Source organism: Nicotiana tabacum, chromosome 20 (genome assembly GCF_000715075.1).
Source record: "Nicotiana tabacum cultivar K326 chromosome 20, ASM71507v2, whole genome shotgun sequence".
In the NCBI taxonomy this organism is placed as follows: Eukaryota; Viridiplantae; Streptophyta; class Magnoliopsida; order Solanales; family Solanaceae; genus Nicotiana; species Nicotiana tabacum.
This window is the reverse complement of record NC_134099.1, coordinates 1,908,217-1,923,720: the sequence shown is the minus strand read 5'-3', so window position 1 is coordinate 1,923,720 and position 15,504 is coordinate 1,908,217. Positions and strand designations below refer to the sequence as shown.

The following is a 15,504-nucleotide window of genomic DNA, read 5'->3' as shown; positions in this document are numbered from 1 at the left end:
AGTGTATACTAAAGTGTCCTCCCCCCCACCCCCACCCCCCACCCCCTTTTTTTTTCCTTTCTACGGTGATGTCTAGATCAGCTTGTGCGCACCTCAACTAATTCCATCGGGTACATGCTACCTTTCACGGGCACATGTACTGATTAACTCTAGCTACAAGGGTTAGAGAGTTTGGAAAAAATCACATGGTGCTCGTCTCTGTTAAGATTTGATGGTCTTCAAAGTTGTCAATCTGTACCTGACTTATTGGAGTATCTGCTCTCAGTTGTAACGGAAATCATGCCATTTACACATCAAGTAGAAGAGATCGCAAGCCTTGGCAGCAAGTGTTAATGATTATATTAGACCTATTCAATTGGCTTAATAGCAGACGACCTAGTAATCACTGAATGGTTTGTTTATTTCTCTCCAGTTGAATCTTATCTTCATATTCGAGAAGTTGGTTACATAAATTTTGGCACCAATTTGTCATCTTCTCGTATGAATTTTCTGACCCAAAAGCTTGTCTTCGTAGATAATTAGAGAACTGATCAACTCGTATAAGATTATCAAGGAAATTTAGTGTTAATTGACTTATTCTTCGTGGCAAAATTTCCTATATCTTGTTTTGGTTGTGGATTGCTGGAGAAAAACAAGGTGGTCACCTGGTTCGAATATTTTAGGAGCTTTTTTCCCTTTAATTAATGGGCTGTGTCGTGAATTTGAATTAGTCGGACAAGTAAGTACCGGATATTATATGATTATACCCACAAAAAAAAGGCTTTTTGTTTCTTTGGACCTTATTCTTCTCTCTTCTTTTTCACTTTTTCTACAAACTAATCAAAAAAAGAAGAGGAAAAAAAATTACTTGCCTCTTTCCTTTTCTCTCCCTTTCTTCCTGTCCTATTTAATATCTTAAAATATTAACAGTATAAAACCTCTCTCAATGGCCGGAACAATGAGACAACAAATTGCCGGATATCTAAAAAAGCTATGACCTGGTTGCTTTGTCTCTTCATGACGGTAAATAATACAAGTGATTAAATTTATACTTTCCTTTTAATGCTGATTTTCTTTAACGTTCTCACTATAACAGTGAAGGCAACCCCATAATCTCGGCTTTATGGCCCCAGCATGTGCTTTTACGAAAGAATCTGCAAGCATAGCAGTAAAAAAAAAATAACACAAAAATTAATAAATAATACTATTTATGTTTCTAAAAATTATTTTCTTCTATGTGAATTATAAAATGTCACAAGAGATCATTTTTCTCTATAATTTATCTTTGCAGGCCAAACGGAAACTATCAACTTATTAAATTGACGAAGAAACAACTTTTGTTCTCCATTTGCTCTCTCTATGAATATGTATGTTCATCCCACATTCTCTTTTACGTGTTCGAAAAAGTCAATATGGATAGCCAAGTTTAATTCTATTAATATATTTATGATGAAGCTTCAGATACAAATTTTATAATGCTGAAAACAAAACATTCACCAAAAGTATCGCATGTAGTCAATTTTTGTGCTCTACTCTTAATCAGATAATCAAATTAACTAATCATTGTTTCATTCCTATAATAAATTACTCCAACCATAATATTCCACTTCCATTCATCTATACATACTTCCCTTCTCACACCTTAAAAATCCACACAATTCTTTACACTTCTAATTTATACGCTATAATTCCACTTCACTCACTAGAATAACCAAGAAAATTCTCTTATTTTTTTGTCAGTGAATTTCGCTCGTCAAGTTCTTGTTTGATCTGTCGTGGTAAACAAAATCACATGAATGACAATTCTTGGGTTTTCATATTTGGATAACCTAAAGAAATTTTGGAGGGGGATAAATACCAAAAACTAGGAGATGCAAAAAGGGAAAACAATAAGAGGAAGATAAGAGTTATTAGGCTTGGAAACAAGAAACAGATAGTTGTTTTGAAAATGAAACAAAACCCCATTAAGTTTCATTGGAAGCTAATTTCACCCCTGAAGTTGGTTTCAAGTTTTCACAATGGTTATGTTAATACAATGATAGGCTTAGAAGGAAGCAAGAAAGTTGGAGGAAAAAAAGTTACAACTGGAAAAACAATTCGAATGGTGGCTTCTTCATACTAGCTACCTCCCATTAACACAGGTATCACCGAGTAATTCTATCCACCAAGACTTAGACAGATACGAAGAAATCAAGTATTTTTTCCTTTTGACCTTCTTTGACAGTAAAGAAACTTTCTAATGGAAATAACATGACTGGAAGAGTCTATACCACATTGTGGAAAAGTGTAAACCTCTTATTAATATTATTCCAGTCAAATGGATTAAACCACCAGATGAACAACTAAAGCTCAACACTGATGGCTGCTCCAAAGGAAATTCAGGTACAGCAGGAGGTGGGGGATGCCTAAGAGACCATAATGGAAACTTGATCATGGCTTACTACTCTTTTTTTGGCAGTTGCACAAATAATATTGTTGAGGCAAAAGCTATTTTGATTAGTCTCAAATGGTGCTTCGACAATGGATATAATGAGGTTTTAGTGGAATCTGATTCTCAAATGTTGATCAATACTATAAACAGAACCACAAAAGGCCCTTGGCAGATATCATGTATTCTTGAGCAGATCTTTAAACTAAAGCAGGAAGGACATTACCTTTTTGCTCACTGCTTTAGGGAAGCCAACAAGACGTGAGTTCGAATTACTCTAAGAGCAAGGTGGGGAGTTCTTGGAGGGAGGGATGCCGAGGGTATATGAGAAACAACCTTTCTATCCCAGAGTAGGGGCAAGGTCTGTGTACACAGTACCCTCCCCAGACCCCACTAGCGGGATTTCTGTTAGAAAGGATGAATTACATCCTCATCTGTTACATATGGCATCATCCTTTTGTTGTTTTGCCTTTAATAGGATGATGCCTATTTCTTCCATAACATGAGCTATGGTGACACTAATTTTAAAGTAGAGTGAAAAGGCTCCATCCAAACAAGAGTAATTAGTACTTTTGACTAACCTGATAGAAAAAATCAAAATTAATAGATAAACTTTTCAAAACAAACGAAAAATAAACATAAATCATGGATCACTAAGTCCCCTCAAAATCTTTCTTAAAGAGGGACTTCATATAATACCATGAAATATATTGAACCTATTTTCAAGATGAACTTTATTTATATTTCTAAGTTGCGTTTATTTTCACATATACAACATTTCCTAACTGCTTTGTGAGAAAATTTAGCAGTTTTCTAACAGCCACTGGCTCCCCATAAATAAATTAAAGGAATACTCAATAGCTTTCCAACATTATAATAATGACATGTATATGAAGAAATTCAGCTGCTTTAGGCTTCAGGGCCACTAGCAAATAAGTTAATAAGCCCGCGAAATACTTGAGCTGAAAGTTGATGAGCTTGAAAGAGCTCGCCATCAACGTTCCATATGCTCTCCTTGCCGAAGGAAGTGAATGTGAATGCTGGAGTCTGCTTAGCAGAATGCAGAAAATGTCATGATAAAATAGCTTCATAAAAAAGATAACGAGGTGGAACAAGAGTTTTTCAGAAATTCTTACTTTGTGATGCTCAACGAATTCAAAATCTAGCGGGTTTCCATCCTTCTTTGCTAGCTGGAGAAGGTGGCTGCAAAAAATAGACAAACGTCGTGCATAAGTCAGCAGGCAAAGATAGCAATGCCCGTGCAAAGAATATGGACAACAGATTCCAAGTTGAACCAAATTGATCTCTTCTCCATTTTCAAATCATTAGAATCAATAGTTATTGAGCACGGAGGCGGAGCTACGCCTATTAGGTGTAGGTTCGATAGAACCCAGTCACTTTTGCGTAAACATTGTATTTGTACTGGAAAACATTAAATATATATAAATACTTAATTGTGAATCCAGACGAGCTATGGATTCCGTGGTAAATTCAGAACCCATAAACTTCAAATCCTGGCTCCGCCTCTGATTCAGAATACGTCAATTTTGCATGTAGTAATAATGAGTTTAGTCATTAACAACTAGGTCCATTTAGTGAGGGAGAAAGACAGAGAGATTTTTACCACAAATAAAATGCATGAGGGCAGTCCTTAATTAATATAAGATGCAGAAAACCATCTGAAAGGTGTGCATCAGCCACCAGACCATCAGGCGCTTTTTCATTTCTGCAAGAGATTACTGCAGCTCCAACACTAAGAAAACGCCCTCTGGACTTTAACCATCTCGAGTCTTTTGAATAGGGCTCCAAGCTCGGACATCTAGCCGATGTGTGGCCTGCTTTTGTTTTGCAAATACCGCAGTTTGCACTACAAGCTACTCTTTCGGACTTTTTGAGTAGGGACCACAATCCCTTTGTCCAGTTGCCCGACGACTCTTTCTCAAGACCTATGTTTTTCTTTTCCGATTCAACTTCCACATATGCAACTTCTGCTTCATACGATCTAAAGAAAGAGAAAGTTATAAATTGTACTACATTAAGAAGTATATAAAATTGAGTGCTCTGGAGAATTAAGCTTAGAGGCACAGGTGGATCCAGTGTATCGAATAAACCCAGTACTTTGGACACGGAGCATAAATTTATGTGCAAAAGTTCATTAAAATTGCAATAAATAGTAGATATCAACCCATAACTTTAAAAATACAATGGGTTCAATGCTAAGAACCTTAAAAGTTGAACCCACATAACCTAAATTCTGGATCCGCCTCTGCTTAGATGAAGAATAGTAGCATGTGAGACTATTGCCATTCCTAAGACGCAACATAAGACATATATCCAAGTTCAAGTCGGTCTTCTAATATGTCAAATTCCATCTTACACCAAAAAATTTTGTCCATAGATCATACCTGTGACGTAGAAACACCTTTGTTCCCGCATAATCATACCGCTTAGGACCCATCCACCTGTATTTCTCGCTCTCGGTGATTACATCTCCATAAAACCCATACCTGATAGGTGAGTGAATGATTATGAAGGAGAAAAGGAATTTAATCTTAAGTTCACAAAGAAGCATGTGTTATCCCTGCATGGACTGCTTAGGCAGACGGCTAATACAGTTTATAGTAAAAGGGAACTGAAACAGGGCGAAAAAGAAACCAGATGTGGCAAATAATATGATTTCCTTAACAGATTATAAGAGCAAAGTTATTGACCAACTCAAAAGTTTAAAAAGCTCATGAGCATACTGTAACATCCAGTCAGTAGGGGACCATAGATTGCATCGAATACTTTGAGCAATGGTTCAGTGAAATTGTAACCACTTAAAATAACAAGTTCACAAGTGAACGACTAAACAGAATATGTCCCACATAGTGAAAACATTGAGCTGGTTAATAAAGAAAACCCATATATTATCTTTTTTTCTTATAACCGATAAATCCTCGAGGGCCAGTGGCGCAAGGTCTGAAACTCGGTGGATAATGGGTCCAACCCTCTACTTCTCCACTTGAATATCAGGTTTTTGTCTGCGGCAGAGTTCTAACCCCCTAATGTAAAACCATAGATTATCACAGGCATAGCAAACCAAAGAAAAGAAGGATTCAGTAGGATAAAGCCTGCAAATTTGATCATGTATTGCTCACTTTTCAACTAAATGCCACATATTTACCAGTAAGTTAAAACAAAGTAAGCTGCTACACCTGGATATAGGCGGATTCAAAATAAACCAGAAAGAAAGGCAGAAGTGTGCACCATACAATAATTGTAAGTATCAGCTTATATGAAGAAATTACAGAGCTGCTGGTTTGAAACAACACATGAGTTTACGAATGATAGATGAAAATTACCCAGCGAAAGAAGCTGCATAACGTACACAGGGTTCATCCTTAGATGTACAAGTTTTTTTCCATCTTACAACTTGAGCTACATCAAGGCACACCGCTTTACCAAGGACAATCTGCAATGCAGAAGTTATAGCATCCCTCGCCCCTGTAGTACTGCAGAAAATGAATGTCCACTGCATAACTCTAGGATTTTAAAAACCAAATCCACATGCATATTAAGTTAATAAATATCTACGAGGTCTACAACATTCATAGCTGGTAAAGAAGCGATACATCAAAGTTACACTTATAAAGGCTATTTGTTGTTAGCTCACACTCATGTCAGTTGAACACAAGGACAACTTTCACAAGATGCCTCTAAACTCAAAGTTACCATTCAACTATACCAAATGAGAAGGATCGGTATAGGACCTTACCAAATTACAATGGCATCTGTTGATCCTGCTGGAATAATTCCAAATCTGAATTTTTCATTTGGGAAAGAAAACTCGAGATCTTCCGCTGCTGAGATGGCAAAAGGGTAAATCAAAGATGTTGTACCGGTAAAAAGAGTTCCTCACAAGAGGAAAGAGCGACTGCACTTAGGCTGGTTTCAAAGGAAAGGAAGAAGAAGCGAAGGAAAAACTTAAAATTAACTAACCTGTTTGGCAGGAATCTTCTCCGGTTCCTGTAATTCCGGATACACTGTTCATAAGCACACTTCACAAATATTTATCATGCAAAGAAAACAAAGTTATGGAGAGAATTTTACGTGTTTACGTACTGAGGTTTGTTGATTGCTTTAGAAGAGGAGATTCATCTTCACCACTATCGGATGGGTCCCTGATATCCCCATTGGCATCAAGAACAGGCCCGTTGCCATTTTTCTCAACGGGATGGTTAATTTCAGTAGGGCGTGGTGGATATGAAGATTTGTGCCTCGACAAGAGAAGACCGTTCAGTATTTCATTGAAAAATCCATCACCGCCCTGAAATGCATAATTACAATGTTAGCATATTTAACTTCACTTTCCCCCCTTTATTGTTTTAACGGAACAACTCAAGATTTCCAATCACCACGTAAAGAAATGCAAGAACTACTAAAAAGCCGAAATCCCTTGCAACTCCACCACATTGGTAAAACAAAGAAAACAAGCATCACAATGAACTGACTAAAATGGGGGGGGGGGGGGAATTAAAATTGCATTTTTATAGAGTCTACTGAAACGCAACAGGAACCTTGTCAGTCAAACTTATGATTACAGATGATTGTAGCAGGAAACTTCAATGCATCTGTAGAAATTTTAATGACATGTTCCATCTGTTTGCTAATTATTAATAGTGACTCTAGTCATGGTCTGCTAAGACGACAGTGTTTCAGGTTATTTTCTCAAGAGAATGAGCTCAAGCCAACTTTTCATCAAGGAACAATGTGTCAGCCGATTAACAAGGAGAAAACCTGAAACATTCAATTATCTCTCAAACTCGTCAAATGTATATGAAAAAAGATTTGAATCGTTGGACAAATATAGTTTTTTATCAGTGTACTGATTTCCACTTTCCTGTATGCATCTCATATAACGAATTAGAGCCAAAAGCTCCAAATCCTTAAGAATCTTGTGAATGATATTTATACACTTCAAAAGAGTGCTCAAGTTAGGCACCAGATTAAGAGAACTACGTGATCAAAAATTCCCAAAAAAAGAAGCTAAAGACAAGCGTAGCTATCTCTCACTGCTTACAACTGCTACTACACCGTCATATGAACGGAGCTCTTTATTTGTAATGGAGGACATTATATCCAAAGCTTGGCCTGCCCTTTCTGTCACAGTCACCTGATAAAAAGAATACAGCGAACTTAACAAAGAGTACAAACTGGAATGTAAACAGTAACAAATATCCACTTTTAAAGCTGAATTATCAAAAGTTCAGTTTACAAATAGCGGATAGAGTCACATGAAACACAACTCATGAAACTCTCTGTGTTTCAATCTAAACAATTTGCCCGATCCATAGCCACTACTCGTGAAACAATCTGGTTATTCCAAGATCATATCGAACTCAAGAAGTAACAACAACAACAACCCAGTGAACTCAAGAAGTAAGATACAGTTAAATAGCGTTTACAGTTTTCCCTCTAGGAAAAGACAAACGGATTTGAGAAAAAGGTCCTGACCAATTGACTATTTACAGTCATATCACAGCCATAATCTACGAAGTCCAAGAATTATCAAAGATGTTTCGCCAGGGAGAAAGCTAAAAGAGGACAGGAAGATATGGTTCGCCATCGTACGTTGCCTAGAGAGAAATCAAAGATGTTTTGAAGGCATCTCCATATATGTGCATAGGCTCAAAGACAAATGTGTGTACATTTTGGCTTTGTATTGTTACAGAGAAAACGTATACGACATGGATGCAACACAGGAATTCCTCAGTTCCCTACATTTATAAGGGGCAACATAGTTTTTACACACTGCAATTAGTTAGGAATATATTTTAGCCCTGTTAATATGTTTACTTCACGTCCTATAATTTCTAGGAGTCTTTCAGCCCGATTTGAGATGCTTATGCCAATAGGAAATATAAAGAACTTCTAGTACTTCTTATTTTTATTTTTATTTTTATTTTGTATAATGTTTGCTGGAGATGAATTTTAAATGGGGGAACTGGTCAGTGAGGATTCATACAGCCGACGCTAACTTGTTTGCGATTGAGGCGTAGTTGTTATTACACTAGTTCTTTTTACTGTACGGATGAAAGCAAAAGGTGAATACACGCCTAAATATTATTTTTGAAAAAAGAAAAACAAAATTTATAACGTTGATTAGTTAAGGCTCATACAGTAGCAAACTTTATAGACATTTCTCTCTTTCTTGAGAACATCATTTGGTCGAGAGTTGACACAGAGCAAGGAACAAAATACTTTAGGGTCAAGGAACAGTGCATAGTCTTTCATAGACTATCTAGAATGAAATGCAAATTCAAAACATCCATCAATAGTGAAACACTTGAATTTCCAAGAAAGTTTACCTTCGTTTTCACTTTCGCTTGAGAAAATGTAGGGGCCACTGTTTCCCAAACTTTACATCCGAGTCCTTTCCCACTCTTTGGGTGAACAAAAACCTACTAATCACAAAGGAAAAAGTCTGAAGAAACTTAAACTTCAATCTGAAGTTAATTTCCGTCGAGCAACAAACAGACATGTTTAATGGTAGTAATCGAAAACTTACTAAACATACCATAAGGTTCTTGGGCCTTGCCTCATCCATGTTTAGAAAATCATTAATCCGATTAACCCACATCTGACATGTTTGTGCATCCTTATGGCCAAAAGTGTAAAGGGATGGAACCAAAACAGAAGGCTGCGTCTTTGATTTCTGGACTCCGCGTATTGTAAATCGGTACATCTGCATCCACATATACATACTGTTACCTCTTGATCAAAGAGACATACTTAGACCTTTAATCTTTTGTTAAATAATGATAACCTCAAATGATTGGCCCAGGAGAGGTCCTCTAGCATTTCGGAAGGAAGCTTCGTGTACCAAACCCAAATCAATGAACTCTGCAGAGTATATATCACTAAAACACAATGTGGTTTCGCTCTTAGAAACAAGTTCAATGCCGAAACAAGATGATGGATCCTGACCCTGCAATACATTGAACAGTCAACACCATTACCAAAGTTCAGAAGAACGTCTTTACTATCAACATATCGAAGAACTTAAAGACTACTAAAGATTAAGGAAAGTCAAGAAAAGCACTTTCTTTTTCCTCTTTATGAAGGTGAAGAAAAACACATTATTAAAACTAATGGTTAATTCTAGGATTGAAATTCATAAAGCAGAATTACGGCCACGGTTAGGGGCCATGTTAGCTTAATCAGAAACATTATAAGGTACTCATTCACATAACTTCCCAAGTAAATTTACAGGTTGACAATTTGGACTACAGAGATTTAGATATTGGTAGCCTCAACTTCCACAGACTACATAGCATGAAAGCATTCTGCCAAATTTGGAGGATCAATTTGAAGTTCAAATTTCAGTCGATCAAATTATTTGGACCTTCGATGGAGAAGAAATTGGTATACTAGGTAATCTAATTCAACAAATTGCATAAAACAAGCCAACAAAACCACTTGAACTAAAGAAAACTGTTATTTTTACTATCTTTTTCTTTGCTTACTTAATAAAAAAAAAGGCAACTTGGTGCACTAAGCTCCCGCTATATGCGAGGTCCGGGGAAGGACCGGACCACAAGGGTCTACTGTATACAGTATTACCCTGCATTTCTGCAAGAGGTTGTTTCCACTCGAACCTGTGACCTCTTGATCACATGGCAGCAACTTTACAGTTACGCCAAGGCATATACCAATTATCTTTTCTCTAAGCATGTTAGCTTCATAGGGCTCACACTAATTTTTTAGCACTATAGTCGAATGCCACCATTGTTCGTGTATAGGTGCTGAAGTTTTCAGGCCAGCTCACACCTACCTCCAATTTATTAGCACAATATTTTCCAATGTTCAATCATCAAATCGGACTCTGACATTGTGGATTATCTATAACATGTATTTCAGTCACAGGTTAGCAAAATCCAACCATAACAAGATCATCTTAATCAGTAACTGGTGCACTAAGATCCCGCTATGCGCGGGGCCTGGGGAAGGACCGGATCACAGTTTAATTAGCAACAAACATAGCAAACCTCGGTTCAAGTGAGTCTCCTAATTGCTAAATACACAACACAAGTAAAAACAAGAATGAAAAGTGAAATTAAATAATTAAAAATCAAATCTTTGAGCTCCCAAAGCTCCAATCTCAAAACTGTTTCATATCAACCAAACAATAAAAATGGCTCTTTTCCTAAAATAACAAGAATCTGAAAAACTGATCATAGAAAAAAAATGTAACTTTAAACTATTTTCTTAAAATCAAAACATGGGGAAAAGGGCAAAATACCATAAGCTTAACAAGCTCAAATAAAAAAAATGGGAACTTTATAGCAAAATAAAACAAAAAAAGGTACAATAAAACCCAAAATTCAAAAAAAAAAACTTACATTAAGTACAGATTCAATAGATTTCCAATGCAACTTATCAGAAGTTTGAGTAAGAATAATTTCTCCATCACCATCCAAGAATAGATTTGAGCTAAAAATTGAGTCTTGAGAATTAAAGGGTATATTCTCTGGTAAATTGTTTTCAAGAAAATCATTTTCATTTGGGTTTCTCTCCATAATAATGAATCCACCCAATTTTCTTGATTTGAAAAAAAGGCAATTTTTGGTGATCAAAATTTTCCAGAAGCTGAACCAGTTTTTTTGTTTTTGTTTTCTTTCTTTTTGGAATTTTTCTTTTCGATTTTTTTGTTGGGTACAACTGAATTTTAATGTTTAATTAAAATCTCAAAAGTCTAAGACTGCTAATATCCTTAGGGGTCGTTTGGTATAAGGTATTAGGTGGAATATAGCTAGGAGATAATTTAAAAATGTCCCCTTCATTATTACTTATTTCTTTATGTCAAAGATCATAAGTTGAAAACGTCATTTTTTTTCATTCTTTTCTTATGAGGTCGTGTACAACAATCTTAACCGCACAAGTCTGGGATGGGCCTACCTCCATCCCTAGAGGAGATGAGGCGGAAGCTCCACGTATGGTTTTGAAGCCGAGCCTTTCCAGCAATGGGGCCTAGTGACCGATATGATGATTGGTTTAGGTAAATTTGTACCTTGTTTGGTTGGAGGTATAAATTTATTCTGGGTTAAATTTGTACCTCTAACTAAACAAGTTATAAATATAATCTCAAATCTTATCTCACTTATCCCACTTTATATCATCAATTGTGAGATTATATTATTCCATCTTTTATGTGGTATAAATTAATACCGAGATTATAATCCCTGTACTATTTTGTCCACGTACCAAACGGCCCCTTATAGCTTTTCTGCTATGGTCCCCATTCACCAGCGTGATCTATGGTGTGCAATGATTTTTTTTTTTTTAACCTTTTCCACTTGGGAGTTGGAGATTAAAAACAGTATAATTCTTTGAAATGATAAATTAAATTAGATTCCGACAAGCAAAAATGATTTATATTATTGAAAATATCATGATCCAACTCGTATAAAATATTCCATCCGTTTCAATTAAAATGATACACTTTCATCCTTCCCAAAAATAATAACACACTTTTGTATTTAGAAACAATTGATTTTTAAACATTTTATTTTACTCATTTTACCCTTAGGGTTATTTGGTTGGAAATATGTTATCCCGGGATTAACTATTCCACCTTTCCATTAGGATAAAAAAATACTACAATCCCGGATTAATTATACCATAATATTATTTTCCTAACCAAACATAGGATAAACTCTTCTTAACTTTAGTCATACCAAACGAGCCCGTAATGAGAAGCTTTTGCCCCTTAACTTTTAGGACATATGTTTCTAAAGTCTTAGGGATCGTTTGGTAGGGTGTATAAGAATAATATGGGATAATGTGTATTAGTAATACATGGATTAGTAATGCATGAGTTAGTAATGCAAACATTAGTTATACATATATTATTTCTTATCTATTGTTTGGTGTGGTGTATTAAAATTATAAATGCATTGCATAATTTTAAAGAAAAATAGTTGTTTACAAAAATGCCTTCAATATTCTCTAGCTTTAAAGGACTTTAAGGACAGTCTTGTCTTTAACCATACTAATGCATGCATTAATGTCCTTGGTATTACTAATGCAATGGTTTTCTATGCATTACTTATACATAGGATAATACCAAATATGATATATAACTAATACAAGTATTAAAATCAACTTATGGCTTTTGGCTTAAAAGTCATCTAAATTAAAACCAAGGAAGTAGTATTTGAGCCAAAATAAGTTGAACGTTGAAATAAATAGTTGATCATAATTCAGCTCGGACAATTTAAACAAATCATAGTCATTTTTTCACTTATTTTTTTAATTTTATATTTCGTTTAATTGTCTAATTCGAGTTAAAAAAGAAGAAGATCTTTTTCTTCCGTGTTTAGCCGAGCTCATGAAACAACAACAACAACCCAGTATAATCCCACTTAGTGAGGTCTAGGGAGGGTAGTGTGTACGCAGACCTTACCCTGAAGTAGAGAGGCTGTTTCCAAATAGACCCCCGACATCCTTCCCTCCAAGAACTTCCTACCTTGCTCTTGGGGAGACTCGAACTCACAGCCTCTTGGTTGGTTAGCCGAGCTCATGAAAGTATTCTTAAATGCCATTCGCTATCTATGTAAACCAAATCGAACCTTTAAATGGGTTAATACATCCTATATTGACTCATTACATATTTATTTTCAGCTTAATCCATCCAAGTTTGAATAGACTAAAATGTTAAATTCATATGAGTCGATATGTTTCTCTTGGCTAACGTTCGATTGAGCTAAATTTTGATACATCTAAGTGTGACCCTAAGAATATTATTAAGTTCACGGAGTATTCGAGAAATAGATTTATAGAAAATGATAAGTCGTTAAAGAGAGTTAAGCTCCTTTGGTCAGCAAAACGAAATCGCGATGAAGTTGTTTTAGTCACATCATATCCTAAATTTTTAAAACTGTTAATTCACTGAGAGCGCTTTAATACTAAAGCAAGTCTCATTGGTCATATATTGATTTTTTTTATTAATAGCTTGATTCTCTTCAAATAAATGGTAAACATAATACAACGCAACTATAATTGAAGTTTGCTAACTAGAATCACGTTCTTTACACCTCATATACTGATAATTATCCAACTTAGAACAAATTTAAGTTTAACTATTCTATTTATGTTTTATTATTGCGTTATATAATACAGGATTTGTAGCAAAATGGGTGCCAAATGAAGTTTAAGATGAACAAAATCGACATATCTTATGCACAATTAATTTTATTCCAACCTCACATTTAAATAAAAGAGGGAAAGCTACTCAATTGTAATAGTTAGAGAAGATCTACTCCAAATAAGAGCGAGGGTTGCTAAAAAGTTCATGTTACTTATATAAAGGACGATAATTTTGTTTATGGTCGTTAATATATCATGATTCATGTCAAAGAATATTCAATAAAATTGTATATGATCTGTTGAGGATTCTCATTCTTAAAGTATGATATAAGATGTGCGTCTCTCAAATTCACCTCCTTGTACAAGGCTCTTGGATATAGAAAAACTTTCACCACAAAAATATGATTTTAAAACTTGTGTAATTACTAATAAAAATGATCATTGGAAAGATATAACATTGAATATGAGATTGGCCTAATCCAATCATTTTATTTTGAAAAATAACTCATGTTGTTACGACTTACGCCCACGATTACGTAAGTATTAAAAAGTTATAGCAGCGAAATCATTATTCATTCAAAAGTATTTATATATGTAATTTCATAATAATATGCAAGTTTACATATTCAAAAAGATTTTGATTATAACTCAAATGACATTTAATGTCGGTTGCAATGTGATGATTTGAAGTTAGATTTTATTGATTCTTTTTCTTTTCTTACGAAAATGTTGATGGAGAATTGCTCCTTCGTACTTCAAATCAAATGAGCTGGTTTTGACAGGTTGCTTAAGCACAAGTGATTTTTTTTTTTGTTTTTTATTTTTCATTCGGTATCTGGTATTCAGCCCCGAGACATCTTATTAAGAATAAAGAAGTAATTATCACACCACCACAATCTTCGTTCATACATGAGATTTCTTATATTATAAGGTATATGTAAGATAAGATAAAAAAGAAGTTTTATATTATACAAGATTGTTTAGATTTTCTTTTACAATAATTTTTTTTACACTAAGCATGTAGAAAACATAATGATCACATCCACATCCATCATTATTTATTCATTGATATTTTCTAACTCTAATAATAGGAAACAGTACAACAATAACAACAAATATATTTAAATCCTAAGCTAATTGACTAGTAACAGTGGTATTACAATTAATTTCTCCCATTCACATTGCTTCTTAATCTGATTCTTCTTCTTTTTTTTTTTAAAAAAAATAAAAATAAAATTCCGTTGGTGGAAATGGAAAAAAGAAATTATTGAACCTAAACCAAATAAAAATAGTAATGAAGACATAATTTTCTGGTAAATTTGGATAATGTGTAACTAAAAGCAGATAAATAGTCAAAGCAAGTCTAATCAAAATCCAACTGTATTTTTACTTGCATAAAAAGTCAAAAATGCCCCTACATCTAACTTCCTAGATCAATTAACTAATTAACAAATTTTATTTAAAAATAAAGAATATCCCATCATAGATTTTACTCAAAAATGTAAGAAGATATTCCTGCATCTATCCTCCTAGATCAATTGTTGATTTTTGTTGAAAAGTCAAAGTTACCCCTACATCTATCCCTTCTAGATCAATTGTAGATTTCATTCAAAAAGTCAAAAATATCTTAATATCTACCAAATCTGAAACAGTAATAATTATATAATTTTCTGTTAAATTTGGATAATGCATAGTTAAAACAAGTGTAATCAGATTCTAGCTCCATTTTAATTATTCAAAAGTCAAAAATACCCCTACTTCGACCCTTCTAGATCATCAATTGTTGATTTTACTTAAAACAAAATTAAAAAAATATGTTCTATGCCTTAACATTTATAAATTATTTACACAAACAAGTTACTTATGATTAATTTTGCAAAATTTTATACAATAAATATTAATTATTAATATGACAAAAAATATTATTGTGTAAAGAATATTAAGTGAGAGTTTACTTAGTTGGCGTT

The 15,504-nt window shown here is 34.4% G+C and overlaps 1 protein-coding gene across 2 annotated transcripts; it reads right to left on the bottom strand.

The window, feature by feature from the left end:
* Positions 1-3,124: 3,124 nt before the first annotated feature.
* On the bottom strand, positions 3,125-11,112 carry LOC107791052 (ceramide kinase). Of its 2 annotated transcripts, none has more exons than XM_016613040.2 (13): positions 10,792-11,112; positions 9,216-9,377; positions 8,967-9,134; positions 8,758-8,850; positions 7,470-7,562; positions 6,512-6,716; positions 6,389-6,415; positions 6,165-6,252; positions 5,752-5,901; positions 4,813-4,914; positions 4,032-4,409; positions 3,544-3,610; positions 3,125-3,454 (listed from the first exon to the last, which is right to left on the bottom strand). In XM_016613040.2, exons 1-13 carry the CDS (start codon positions 10,966-10,968, stop codon positions 3,317-3,319), a joined length of 1,848 nt encoding a protein of 615 aa, XP_016468526.1. In that variant the 5' UTR covers positions 10,969-11,112; the 3' UTR covers positions 3,125-3,316. The 2 variants fall into 2 exon arrangements, with proteins under 2 accessions (XP_016468526.1, XP_016468527.1); XM_016613041.2 differs by having other exon boundaries at positions 6,165-6,249.
* Positions 11,113-15,504: the final 4,392 nt, after the last annotated feature.

Coding starts and splice junctions, on each gene's coding strand:
- LOC107791052 (XM_016613040.2), bottom strand. CDS start 10,968: ATGGAGAGAAACCCAAATGAAAATGATTTTCTTGAAAACAATTTACCA. Junction 6,717..7,469: donor ATGACGGTGTAGTAGCAGTT/GTAAGCAGTGAG, acceptor TATGCATTTCAG/GGCGGTGATGGATTTTTCAA. Junction 6,416..6,511: donor AAAGCAATCAACAAACCTCA/GTACGTAAACAC, acceptor CCGGAATTACAG/GAACCGGAGAAGATTCCTGC.